This window comes from Mauremys mutica, chromosome 1, assembly GCF_020497125.1.
Source record: "Mauremys mutica isolate MM-2020 ecotype Southern chromosome 1, ASM2049712v1, whole genome shotgun sequence".
Classification (NCBI taxonomy): Eukaryota; Metazoa; Chordata; order Testudines; family Geoemydidae; genus Mauremys; species Mauremys mutica.
In genome coordinates, this window is record NC_059072.1 from 332,715,326 (window position 1) to 332,729,612 (window position 14,287).

General features: G+C 41.0%; 1 protein-coding gene across 1 annotated transcript in view; it reads left to right on the forward strand.

Moving 5' to 3' along the window:
* The window catches only part of PGR (progesterone receptor), a 73,298-nt gene that overhangs the window by 42,189 nt on the left and 16,822 nt on the right, over nucleotides 1–14,287 (forward strand). The window contains exon 4 of the mRNA XM_045019407.1: nucleotides 11,167–11,472. Coding sequence (XP_044875342.1) covers nucleotides 11,167–11,472 — 306 coding nt within the window. The remainder of the gene's footprint in view (nucleotides 1–11,166; nucleotides 11,473–14,287) is intronic.

Consider the following 14,287-nt stretch of genomic DNA (forward strand, 5'->3'; position numbering starts at 1 on the left):
GTTCCTGTTTAACTTAACTTTGAAAGGCGTAAGGGTGCAAATGGTTTGTCATGAACAGGGCGGGGGATGGCAGGAGAACATTGGGAGTGGGTGGTCACAGGTGGGGATGCCCTGTCACATCTATGGTGGGTTCAAGCATGGTGTACTGCAGGTGCTCCCTGCTTTTGTCCACAAGTTGTGGCCACCCAGCACTGCTCCTGGGCCCTGAGAAGAAGCAGGCAAGCCAGCTCACTGGGTTGCTGGCTCCTGATTGAGCACTGTCTCTTCCTGGCCCTTTTAGCCTGATATGAGTGGGTTTCTTCAGCGGGGGGTATCCAGGCACTAACACCTCCAGCTGGGACCAGAAAATGCCGGATAGACCCCATCACAAGGGCTTTTCAGGCCTGTGTAAATGATGCTAGTGATTGGGCTGGGCTTGTTCCTGGTAGACCAGGATCAGGAGAAGGGTGCAAAGGTGGCTTAAAGCCCCTGGAACCTTGTCTCCCCCTGGACTGAATTCAGTGCAGCACAAAACCACACCCAAGGTCTTTAACAAGTACAAGTGGTCGTGGCCTCTGTTTTTATGTCCTACGAGGTATAGATGACACCTACAGCATCCCATATGGTCCTAACATCATGATGGGGGTATTGAGTCTGTACTTCTCAGCAGGGAGCATGCCACATGGTGAGTCATCAACATCACTTTCTGCAGCATCTAGTAATTCCAAATAGTTTTCCCATCTAAGTACTGATGGGAACTCAGGTTGTCGCAGGAGATCTATCAGATCATCACAGCTTTAGGTGGTAATTCTATATAGAGAGATTAAATCTGGAGGCTTGACTTTTTTCAGCACTTTGCATGGGTTTGTGGATGCTGGATTAGAAAAGAATGCTTGCTCTTCCATTCACCTAATGCAAGTGTAAGGATCTGAAAAAAGGAACGAGACATCTGTGCTTCTTGCTGCAAGAGCAAAGGCTGTTGAAAATTCATAAATTCTAGATACTGACATGTGGGATCCTGGCAAGAGGCTGTGAAATAACAATCACATTTCAAAATATAAGAAATTATAAACACAATTGAATTACAATAATCGTTTTATTTCCTAAACTGTATTAGACTTCTCAGCGGTCACAGCAGCTAGTCATGTTTCATTTCCAACTGACACTAACACATTTTAGAAGACAATGTATATTCACATTAACAGCGAATGGCTTTCATTCTTCAAAGAGATTATGATGCTGAAAACAAATCATGTCAAACTGACCAGCTGTAAACCTTTCCGCAAATTAACATTGTGCTTTTAAACCCACATTTTCCCATTAGTTCCCCTACCCAGGTGAACAAATCCCACATTTGTCCATAGTAGTATAAAGAAACTCTTTGAAAGCGTATGCAGTAAAGAGATTCTTTATACTACTATTCTTAATACTTTCTGCAAAAAGTTGAGAAAAGAAGTACACCAATATTTTAAAATATGTAACAATCTTGTAGTTTCTTATACATTTAAATAAATCTGCATGATTTAAACAATCCATATTCTTAGAGTGATAGTCCCTTTATCACTCTGGCATCTGTATCAATGATGTGCCACTGCCTTCTGCTGGGGATCCATAATTCCCATGATAATTACACAATAGAAGTGCAATAAATAGGGTACTAGTGCCAAAATTAACATCATATTGAACAAAAGGGAATGCAAAGGCTAAAAGTGATCTTTCCACCACAAAAATGCAAATTCACTTTCACTTTAACATTCACAACTTACTTCTCTAACTTTTAAACCCCATGAGGTTCCTAAAAAGGGACAAGTATGAAAAAAATAGTGAATACTTGTGTAATTCATATACCTATTCATACAGAAGATCTGGGGGAGGGAAATACTGAACATTTTCTCTTTAAAAGTTATTCATAGTGGTTCTGCAAACCAGCTTTTTTGCCAGATCCCCTCAATAATAACATAATATGAAATGTCTAGTTTATATCCTTATTTTTTACACTGACTTGAAAGTTATTTGGAACAGGCAATAGAATTTTCAATTTTTGCAGAAGACTGGAATCTAATGTTTTGTAAGGCTTCGGTATCGTTCATAATCATCATCATCTCTCTTGCATGTTTGTGGACAACAATGATAATTTAAAGCAAATATGATAAAAATTGTTAAATGATACACTTTTGTTGCTAGTTCCAGCACATTTTTATTATTCCTTTTGAACATGAGTTGAGCAATGAGTGTGAATTTAGGGACTTATGGATGTGAGTTTGTCACACTTAGCCCATGGATTTACATAATAGAGACAACTGAGGCTCGATTTTAGGACCTGATCCTGCACCATTAAAATCAGTGGGAGCAGGATTGGAGCCTTAATGTCAAACATACCTTTAGACTGTACCAGTACCATTACTGGATTTAGTATTTGTTGTCTGTTTGTGGGGCAGCTGTTCCTGTGACTCACCTTCTGTGTAAACTGGAAGAAAAACTATATGGAAGCATTCTGTGACCATACTAAAAAGTGTACTTTTGTTGGAGTTTTAAAGGTTAGTACTGTATGACATACAATACAGATTTGGAACCATACATTGTCTTCAGAATCAAAACTACTTCCATCAGGTAGACTTCAATAGAAAATACCTGCGCTATGAGAAAAGAAATTATAGATAAGAAAAAAGCTTATTGAGTCACCTAATCTGTCCCCATCTGCTACAGCAGAGTTGTTCCTCACAATATGTATTTTTTAGTGTTTTGGCCAGTCCTGTTCTAAATGTGCCAAAATGAAATAGCTCCTCCATTTATTTTGGGAGATTATTCCACATTATCACAGTTTTCAGAGTTAGGAATTTTGAGTCCCTGCTCACTCCTGCACCCACACTGTGGGGGTACATGACACCTGCAGATCTCCCCTCCCAGGAGCACCACATAGTCATGCTTCCCACCTGATTTCTTGGGGGAGAAATCCTTTAAGAATGTCCCAATATTCACCAGAAAGGAATATCCAGCAGTACGCGGGGCCAGAGGGAATAGGATATTACACCTCTTTGCAGAGCCAGAACTCCAGCAATCTCCTCTTCTTTCTCAGCTGCAACAGGCAGCAGCAGCACCGAAGGCAGCCTGCCTGCCATGCTTGGGGCGGCAAAAAAGCTAGAGCCGCCCCTGGCAGCACCTGGGGTAGCTGCACTTTTACAGCTTCAGCAGCCCAATGATGTCAGCAGTTCCAGACTCTGCTGTTTGTGGAGATGGGAGATTGTTGGGTGGGGATTGTGAGCAGGCAACTTCACTGCCCTAGACCATATTGACATTACAGCATATGCTCCATAACTGATGAGTGGAGTTTTGCTCTCTTGCGTCTGACTCCTATGGAGACCAAAGCCTTCCCCTTGTACAGCATGCGGTGCAAGGTGTCAAGAGGAGAGAGGCTTATGTAGAAATAGGACTAATAATGCTATAAAATGGGAGTGTAGTAAATCTATATAAAGCCTCCAGCAAATGCTCGGCGTCACCAGCCAAACCGCCGAGTGGATGGGCCTGCGTTTCAACCCCAAAAAGTGCGCCTCCCTCCACGTCAATGGTGGCACCAGGGCGCTGGTCCGGCCTTCGCGGTTCCTTATCCAGGGCGAGTCCATGACCTCCCTTGAAGAGGGAGAGATATACCAACACCTCGGCACACCCACAGGAGTCCGCGTCCGGCAGACCCCCGAAGACACCATCGCGGAGATCCTGTGAGACGCGGCCCAAATTGACTCCTTCCTGCTCGCCCCCTGGCAAAAGATCAATGCCCTCAACACCTTCCTGATCCCCCGCATCTCCTTTGTCCTCAGGGGATCGGCCGTGGCCAAGGTGCCCCTGAACAAGGTCAACAGCACCATCAGACAGCTGGTGAAGAAATGGCTCCACCTTCCCCAGAGGGCGTGCACGGACATCATCTACATTTCCCACAGACAGGGCGGTGCCAACGTACCTCGGATGGGTGACCTGTGCGACGTGGCGGTGATGACCCACGCCTTCTGCCTCCGGACGTGCCCGGACCCAACAGTGAGGAGCATCGCACGGGAGGCCGTACGGGGTGTGGTCAGGAAATGCATCGCCAGGGCCCCCTCCGAGCGGGACGTTGCCACTTACCTCAGCAGCTCCCTGGAGGCTGAGTTCAGGAGAGAGGGGGCAGACCTATCCTCTCTGGTCCCGCGCCCGCAGCGCCTCAAGACGTCTGGGTAAGAGGATCAGCTGCTGCTGGAAGTGGTGCGAGGAACGCCGGGAGCTGGGAATACTGGTGCCATGCGTAAAGACCCCGGACCACACCATCGTCACCCCGACCGCCAGAGCCATGCTAGAAAGGTCCCTGAAAGACGCCATCCGCTACCACTACGCCGGGAACCTCAAGCGGAAGCCAGACCAGGGCAAGGTGTTCGAGGTGTCCAGCAAGTGGGACGCCAGTAACCACTTCCTCCCCGGGGGCAGCTTCATCAGGTTCGCCGACTGGCGGTTCATCCACAGGGCCCGACTCAACTGTGTTCCGCTCAACAGAGCCATCCGCCACGGCAACCGGGACAAGCACTGCAGGAAGTGCGGCTAAGTGAACGAGACCCTGCCGCACGTCCTGTGTGGATGCAAGCAGCACTCCGGAGCCTGGCGGCACTGCCACAACGCCATCCAGAACTGACTAGTGAAAGCCATCCCACCGTCCCTGGGGAAGATCACGGTCAACTCCACCATCCCCGGGACAGACAGCCGACTGTGAGCCGACATCGTGGTGACAGACGCAGAAAAGAAGAAGGTCCTCCTGGTAGATGTCACGGTGCCTTTCGAAAACCGGTCACCTGCCTTCCACGAGGCCCGAGCACGGAAGGAGTCAAAGTATGTCCCGCTGGCTGAGACCCTGAGAGCCCAGGGCTACGAAGTCTAGGTACACACCCTGATCATGGGAGCCTTGGGCTCATGGGACCCCCGCAACAAGCCGGTTCTGAGAGCGTGTGGGGTCGGTCGACGCTACGCCCGGCTCATGAGACAGCTCATGGTGTCCGACACCATCAGGTGGTCCAGAGACATTTACACCGAACACATCACTGGACACCGCAGTACCACACTGAGTAATTGAGACAGCCAACCAGGGAAATAACCCACTTCCTTCCCTGAGGGACCAAGGGACGCACCCCACCCATGTACCTATCCGCTCCACCGATACTGACTTGGACTCCTTATTCATTCCATGGGTGGTGAACCCGAGCCCACTTATTCACTGACACTTTAAAAACCCTTGCACCCCAATCTGGGTCTATGCCGGTTATGCGATATGTATGTCTCTTTTCATCCTTGCAAACGATATGTGTAACCCCCCATAACCCAAGCCTGACCCCAGATGTACAGTACCTTCCCTCTCAACCTGTGTATATTTCATTTTAAACATTTACTTTAATAAAAATTTTAAATCTATATAAAAAGGGGGAAATAAATAAAACAGCAGGCAATGAGCTCAGCCTTATTTTTTTTCCCAAGAAAAGGATGTTGGGGGTGAACAGCCCAGTGTTAAGGAAACCGGGGGTTTATGGTTGGGTTATTTTTTAATGAGGATTATAAAAGCACAGAATAAATGACTGAGAGCCATTCAGTTGTGCCACTGATGGCCTGTTCCTATTAATGTTGCCATAATCCTTTCTCTCTCTGCCCTCTATTGTTTGCTACACTCAGTTGTTGCTTTTCATTTTTAAGAAGACTATAAGCTGCTGGGGCAGGACCCATGTCCACCTGTATGATTGTACACTACCTAGTACAATAAGGCCCAGATGCTTGGCACGGCTATAATACACATAATTAAATTGGGCCCCAACTGGACAAAGATACATAAGCACATTCCTAACTTTAAGTACATAAGTCGCCCCATTAACTGTAATGGAACTACCCATAGTGTCCTAGAGTATAAGGCCAGAAGAGGCCACTAGATCATCTAGTCTGACCTCCTGTATATCACAGGCCACCAACACCATCCAGTACCCGCACACTAAACCCAACTACTAAAATTAGGCCAAAGTATTACAGCCCACTGGCGATTAGACTGTTGTGAACCACAGGCAGAGACTAGAAGAGACCAAAGTGCACCAGTGCTCGAGGCCCCCGCTACGGCAGGGAAATGATTAGGTGAGATATTCCCAAATAATCCTGGCCAGTGACCTGCAGTCTTACTTGGGGAAAAAATCCTTCCTGACCTCACATATGGTGATTAGTTAGACCCTGAGCATGTGAGCAAGAACTAGCCAGCTAAGCACCTGGAGAGAGAATGCACTGTTTTTTTAAGTTAGGCATGTGCTTAAGTACCTTGTTGAAGCAGAACCATATTTTTCCTTTCCTTAATGCCATTCCATTGACCATACATCTAAACAATTTTCTCACAGTTTGTTTGCAGCCTGCTATACTGTAAAACCTTCCTTTCAGTTCTTAAACAAACTATATATATTTAGTTCTTTTGGTCTTTCACTGTAGCCCCTTAATCATGCATTACATCTTAAATGCAGACACTTAATATTGCTTAACCAACCTGACACAGGCTGCAAGATTTTACAGAGACTATGAGTATCTAATGATTCCCACTTGATATAGACTGGCTTGTATGGTTGTTTAGGCATTGGACTAAATTTACTGCTGGGAGTAGTGAGTGTAGCCTCCACTGACAGCTATTGACTGGCACCTACTTAGCACAGGAGTGAATTTGATTCAGTGTGTATATTATATTAACAACACATTAACTATGTTTCCAGAAACTAATTTTTAAGCATTTAAATGCGTCTGAATTATTTTAGAATTAATTTTGATATGTTGTAAGTAAATAGGTGCATAGAGTACTCACAAACTCTTTTGTAGAAACACTGAAGTCTAATTTGCATTTATAGCACCCTAAGTAATAATTCTTCTTCTTTAGTCATTAAAACCTTAAAATACTTGTGGAACTTTATATTCTGGCACTTCTCCTCCTAGAGTTGTCACTCCCTCAATTTTGTCATTAGCTTTCTGGTAACGTCATTCCAGAACTGAACGCATTAATTTGTCACCTCCCTGTGCTTCTGCATATATGCCCCAAGTGAATGACACTTCTGCATATGTGGTACAAAATCACGTTTCCCTTGTTTTGTTTCTATACTACATTGCAAACTTATATGCAGTCTACTGAATACTGTTGCCCTAGCTTTCTCTGAATGTTACAGCTTTCTGGATTTTTCCCTTCCACTGAATCTATGCTTCCAATTATTTTTCCAAGCTGAATCTCATTTTATTTTTTCTTGCTGGTATTTCCAACCCCTCTTGATCTCTATTATCTCTTTATCTTCACTGCCAGACATAGCACACCAGCTTGAAGTAAAATATTCTTTAGCCCTTTCTGCCAGATCAGAAGCAAAGACTTTAAAAATGACCCATGTCAAACACTGATTTCTTATTGTGCCCTACTGCTAGAAAATCACCTTTCAGCTAGCTTTCAGTCCATCTGACAGTGCTCATGTGCAAGACATTTTGAATTAAATTTCCAAGTAATATTTCCTAAAACACTGCATCAAATGCTTTATTAAAATCAAGATGTATTACCTCTGCTTTGTTCCCTTAGCTTGTTTACAACCTTCTGAGGTGTATAGAACTTGTTCTCTCATATGGAACCAGAGGAGCATAGTGACCTTGGAGTCAAAACCATGGTACGGTGTCAAGAATAATGAATCATTGACATTTTTCACCTGATTACGGGTTGTGGAAAGGATGAGGCATTAGTATCTTATGAGAAGACTAGCTATCTAATACAGAATGCCTGGTGCACCATGGTACCTGGCATGTAATTTGCTTCTGTATATGTGCTTAAAAGGAAAAATCAAAGTGCAGGATTATGCGCCAAAACAATATAGTGAATCTCACATATGCATGTTAAGCATTTATCATTTAAGTAGTTTTTATGATGTTATTGGTTTATGTTCAGTAGTTGTACATATTTCCCATGCACTATTAATGTACTGTCCAATAATATTCAGTAAATTGTGGATTTATGAACGGGGGGTATCATGAAGCTGCTGGTGTGACTGAACACCCCAATGACAGAAGCTACCAAAGGTTTGCTGACAAAATGCACACAGCTGTTATGTTATGACGAGTTAGTGCCAAAGTGATGTTGCTACTATTTATTCGGTATAGAACTAATTTGGGATGCTCGTTCATCTTAGAGCAACAAATAATTTTTAATATTTTGTATAATACAATTTTAAAACCCAAATATTGTTAAACCTCTCATTTTTTCCTGTGGTATTAAAATTCCAGCAACAGAGGCTTAATGTGGCATGACTAGCCTGAAGCAGGTGCTAAGCCTTTGCAAATGCTAATATGAGTCTGGTAGGACTCACCTTTGCAATTGACTGGAAAGATCTGCACACAGTGTATATACTATACTGGAGACTGCCTAACTATATTTCCAGAAACAATTATCTAAGTAATTCTGTGAATTGGTCCTTATTTTGATGCATTCTAATTCATTAGAAGCATGTATCTTTATTCTTTCGCTACTGAAGATTCCCTGTGATTACAAATCCATAACTTATCATTAAGGCTTCATTTGTTTTACTCATGCCTGGTACCCTAAGAATCTGCAGGTTTATTACCTCTGCTGACCTTATCTTCGATTCTCTTCCCAAGTCCATGAAATAATTATTGAACTGTAATATCTTCTCTTGCTGCCTTTTCTCCCCCTTCCACACACACACCCCCCTTACCAGCCACAAACACTTTGACTATAATTAGTGGGAAATTTCCAGCATTATTTACGATACTTGCAATCTTTGTTGTGATGTCATTTCGTCTGGAGGTAACAGCATATAATCTTTTTTTCTTTATCTGGGTCAGCTGTGACCCAGGTTTGAGTGTCAGGTCTGTTTTTTTTTACTAAGGAGTCACTAACCAGGACTGCTTGCCTCTTCTTTTTTCTGTTACTATCTTTAGTGACAACTGATGTAAAACAGTTGATAGTTTTGAAGGAGGGATTTTCAAAAGCATTCATCACTGGCTTAATTTTGCTCTCATTGAAGTCTGTATATTTATGATATTAGCAGATTATTTTCCTTGAAAAAATATTTAATATGCTTCCCTGTTTATCTTAAGCATTATACTGAACCACAAATAATGTTGTAATCTAACTTTTAATTGTGCAGCTTTTTTTGCGTGTTAAATATTTATGTATTCATTTTTATGGATGAATAATACTGAAGAATTAGAACATTTATTTGAGATTATAAAACTGATTTTCTGTTCTTAGATTAGCTATAAGTATACTCATCTATACCCCTCTAATTTGAAATCAGAGGGTTAGAGTCTCCTCTCATGCCAGTGTAAATCAAGAGTAAATCTTTTAAATAATGGAATTACACTTCTGTAAAATGTGTGTAACAGAGACAAAAATCCAGCCCTAAACTAACAGAACTGTTTAATAGAATGAAAAGAAGATAAAGAGGATGGAGAAATCTCGTCCCATTATTTATGAAACAACACATTCCATTTATAAATTATCAGCTTCCAGAATGATTTACTCCACTACAGACAGATGTAACATCTGGCTTAAAGTGTGGGATACTGATTCCATTTCAAAGGGTAAAGTAGCACCTGCGTATTTCAGTGTTAAGTAACTATTTGACAGTGCACTAAAAAAAGCTTTAAAAAAGCTGAAGCATAATCCATCTAGTTAACTGTTAACGTTTTATTACCTCTACTCCTCCTCCACCACCCACAAGGTGGCCTTTGAATATTCCCACTTCTGGGATGGTATCCCAAAACTTCAGGACCTGGGGGAATGTAATCTCTGCTGGTGCCCCACAAAAGCCCTCTAACAGCCCTGGAAGTTTGGAACCGAGGTTATAAAAGGCTGTGCATCCCCCACCACTTTAGTTCCTTCCTTTCCACAGCTGGCTGCGCTTGGAAAGACCTTCTCCATGCCCAAAGTGATTTCTGGTGGATTTATATCCAAGAGTTTCCTCTTGTTCATTGCTTTGTTAGAAATTAGAAGATTTACATGTTTTGTCCTTGTATTTCTTCAGCAGTGGCAGAAGGTTTGGAGGTTGTTTTAACAGTGATATGTTCAGGAAGAGGAAGATGCTTATTTTAATGGCGGATCCTCGCTTTACAGTTGTCCTGAGTCCTGTCCCCAAATTCATATAAAAAGGGTTGTGTGAGTTTCACCTGAACTTGATTATTAGCTGGCGGGGGGAGGGAGGAGGTATTTATTCTCACCCAGTTTCGAGTTTTTATCTGGATAGGATTAAGACATATAAGAAGTCACATAGGCTTTTTGTAAGGTGAATGCACATGAATTAATGTGTGTATGTTAGCTAGACTGACAGTACCTGAACATCTAAGAACTCACTTTACAAGGGCTAAAGTGGACTGTATGGTATGCCTCCATACTGGAGTTCTGTATGTATGTTTACTCTGCACAGCTTTCTTCACTTGACATCTAGCTCTGATGCTTACTTTGGGAGGGCAGTTCTGCAATTTTTGTTTAAATAGTACTCATAGGTCCACCTTCCTGGGTGTTGTGTATAACTGGAAATGTGTAGAAGAAGAAAGGTTACTCACTGATAACTGAAGTTCTTTTTGAGTGTTGTCTCTGTATATTCACACTACTTTCCTCATATTCTCAGAGTTCTGTTCTCATACTTCTTCTGTTTTAGCAGAGAGAACTCTGTCAGTTAGGAGTGGAAGTTAGACAAGTCAAAAGTCTTCTATGCATGGAAATAGGAAACAAGAAACTTCTATTTGTACTGGGGAACTATTTGCATTTTTCTGAGGGTAGAGGAAAACAATGTAAACAGTATAATTGACTTACATTCAGCAGAAATTGAATTGCAGAACAATTGGCTCAGCCATCAGAATGTGATAGGACAGTGGGAACTGAACCAGGAGATACTTTATCAGATTGCCGAAACATAGTATATATGGTGGGAAGTTTAAAGAGTATATTTTCATGTCTTTCTTTCCATTTCTTCCTCCACTGGAACAAAACTTTAAGAATTTTCTATAAGGTTTTTGAATTGTATGTAACTGGGAGTTGTAAAAGAAAACAAATTAGAAAGAAAAAATACTCCAAGGTTAAAAGTGTAATAATCTAAGAGATACTAAAAGAGTTAATCTGCTCTGTGGGAATCTGCTTTTTTTGATGTGTCATTAAACTATTTTTTTCCCCAGGTCGAAAGTTTAAAAAGTTTAACAAAGTCAAAGTTGTGAGGACACTAGATATTGTTGCACTCCAGCAGCCAGTGGCCCTTCCAGATGAAAGCCAAGCTCTAACCCAGAGGATATCCTTTTCACCAAATCAAGAAGTACAGTTTGTTCCCCCACTGATCAGCATTTTACAGGGCATTGAGCCAGAAGTGGTCTATGCAGGTTATGACAACACACAACCTGAAACCCCAAGTGCTTTGCTGACCAGTTTGAATCAATTATGTGAGAGGCAACTCCTTTGTGTAGTCAAATGGTCTAAATCGCTACCAGGTAATAACATCTTTCTATACATAGTTATGCTAACATATGTCATCAAGCTTATTTAAAGAGTATTTCGTCTGTTTATTGGCTGTGCACTAAAACCAGGTATATACAGAAATGTAATACATAATAAATTGAATGCATAATAATTGAATCCTTAATAAAGAAATGTAATTGAATACATAATAACACTGCCAATTCACCAAAAGAGTATAAAATTGGACTTTCTGAGTACCAGAGAGATATTTTTAGCAGACATTAGAGCCTTCTTAAAGGAATTCCTCTAAATGAGCAGAGTTTTGGTTTTTTTTAAACATGCTTTTACTTTATATTCTTTAGGTGTAAGAATATTTAAACAGATTTTTATTGTATGTTTATCTTATTGTAGTTAGGATGATTAAAAAAAATAACATGGGAAAACCGAGAGCAACACAGTTTGGTGTTACAAGACTAAAGAGATATTAGGTTTAAAGAGATTAGACGAATGCTTCAATATTACTAAATATGGAAGGATCCAGTGACCAATGGAGTAGTACAGATTGAACAAAAGTGCAATTTGTACCTTTTTCAGAAATTGGGTTAGTTTAAAAAAAAGAACTATTTTAAAGCTGTTTTAAATGAAAAATATGTTCAGTGTTTTATGCAGTGTAGCTGTAGCTGTGTCAGTCGTAGGATATTAGAGAGACAAAATGGGTGAGGTAGTATCTTTCAAGCCACACAGAGCTCTTCAGGGATTCCAAGCATCACAAAAAAATGCAAGAACAGATTGTTTAGCATAAGTAGTTATCAAATATTGTAAGGGACCTTTCAAGGTAGAGTGGCCTGATAACGCCTCTGCAGTCATAGAACTAAAAGAGGGGAGTTAGTGGGTTACATATTGTTGTAATAAGCCATAAATCCAGTGTCTCTGATCAGTCCATGATTTTTAGTGTCTAGCAGAGTTATGAATTTAAGCTCCCAGGGTCGTATTTTGAAACTGTTGTGCAGTTTTCCTTAGAGGATGAGGACAGACGGGTCAGATATAGAGTGATTACTTTGTGAAAAGTGTTCAAGCACTGGTGATGGGGTGTTTTTGTCTTTTAGCATTTTCTTCAAAAAGAACAGGAGTACTTGTGGCACCTTAGAGACTAACATTTATTTGAGCATAAGCTTTTGTGGGCTACAGCCCACTTCATCGGTGTAGCTCATGAAAGCTTATGCTCAAATAAATTTGTTAGTCTCTGAGGTGCCACAAGTACTCCTGTTCTTTTTGCAGATACAGACTAACACGGCTGCTACTCTGAAACCTAGCATTTTCTTGTGTGAGTTCATTCGAGAGCGTAGTGATTGTCTGGTTTCACCCACGTGGGTGTTATTGGGGCATTTAGTGCCCTGGATGAGGTACCCCATATATTGTGGTAGGCATGTGTAGGATCCAGGTGTGGCTCAAAAGCTTGTCTCTTTCACCAACAGAAGTTGATCCAATAACAGGTATTCTTTCACCCATCTCGTCTCTTCAGTGTTTTATGTCAGTTTTTGAGATTGCTTTGTATGGAGATGTAGGAGAATATTTGGCACTTTTTCAGTTGTGTATTTATCTTGTTTCCCTGTAAATCTTGTATGCAGCTATGTTTGGAATTTAGTATTCTACGCAGTTGAGATTGGGAAGTCTACAGCAGGATCACCATAATTGCTCATTTCAGAATGAACTGAGTCCCAACTTCCTGCTTTTCATCATATTCTCCCTTCCCCACTTCCTTTTAAATAAGTATTTTGATCTTCTGAACTCTCTTATATCGTCTGTCATCATTTGACATATCTGGTCATTTAAATCTTTATAAATTGTACACACTTGAAGGAGTATTATACAAAAGAGGCATTCTCTCCCTGTAGACTGTGGCTGTAAAAATGGCTGTTGCATAATTTGAATATGTCAACATTTAAAAATCTATATTTGATGCCTCAGCGAGCCACTTCCTAAACATACTTTGTTGCTAGCATTAAAACATATTCATGGGAACAGGGAAAAGGGATAGAGTATATTATTGATCTGTGCTAAAGTAATAATTATAAACAATGTCAGATCAATCCTCCCTCACTCTTCTCACACATCCCAAAATATCCTTTACTTCTGTAAAAATATCTATAGTATAAACACCACCACTTGTCTTAAAACGGACAAGTCTTAGGACCTGATACAACACCACCAAGTGAAATCAGGGGGAGTCCTTCCATTGGCATCTGTCTGCTTTGAATCAGGCCCTAAGAAAACTATCCACTCCCAGACCTAAAAGGCATAAATGGTGAAAAAGACACTGTAACCCAGTATTATTCTGAGATACTGTTAAACAGACCTACGGAACCTTCAAACATTAATAAAGAGTTTTTATTGAAGATTTGCTTATTGTGAGTTCAGTCAAAAAAGAGGACAAGAAAAGACAAGCTTAGAGAACATTATGTGGAATTAAATGTCTTTGTGACTAATATAAAAGAAAACTAAATGAAATGGGGAGAGCAGGACAGAAAAGAAAAATAGAAAGTATTCCTGTCATTGGAACTGAGGTGGCCTGTGACCACAATGCCATTTGTGCTAATTAAAGCTATGTCAGTCTCATCAAATTGTTTTAAGGAATGAAAAAAAGCTGGAGTGAAAATATGAAAATTACCCATTTAGGACTCTTCTTCCATTTTTGCTATTTTCTTTCCTGTAGTTTGGCTACATTCACCTACTTTACCAACTTAATATAGTTGCAAGCCTAGATGTAAATTGAAGAATATGAAATTTGTTAAATTAGAATGAGAGGAAACTTTAATAACCCTTTTTCACACAAAGTATATAAACATC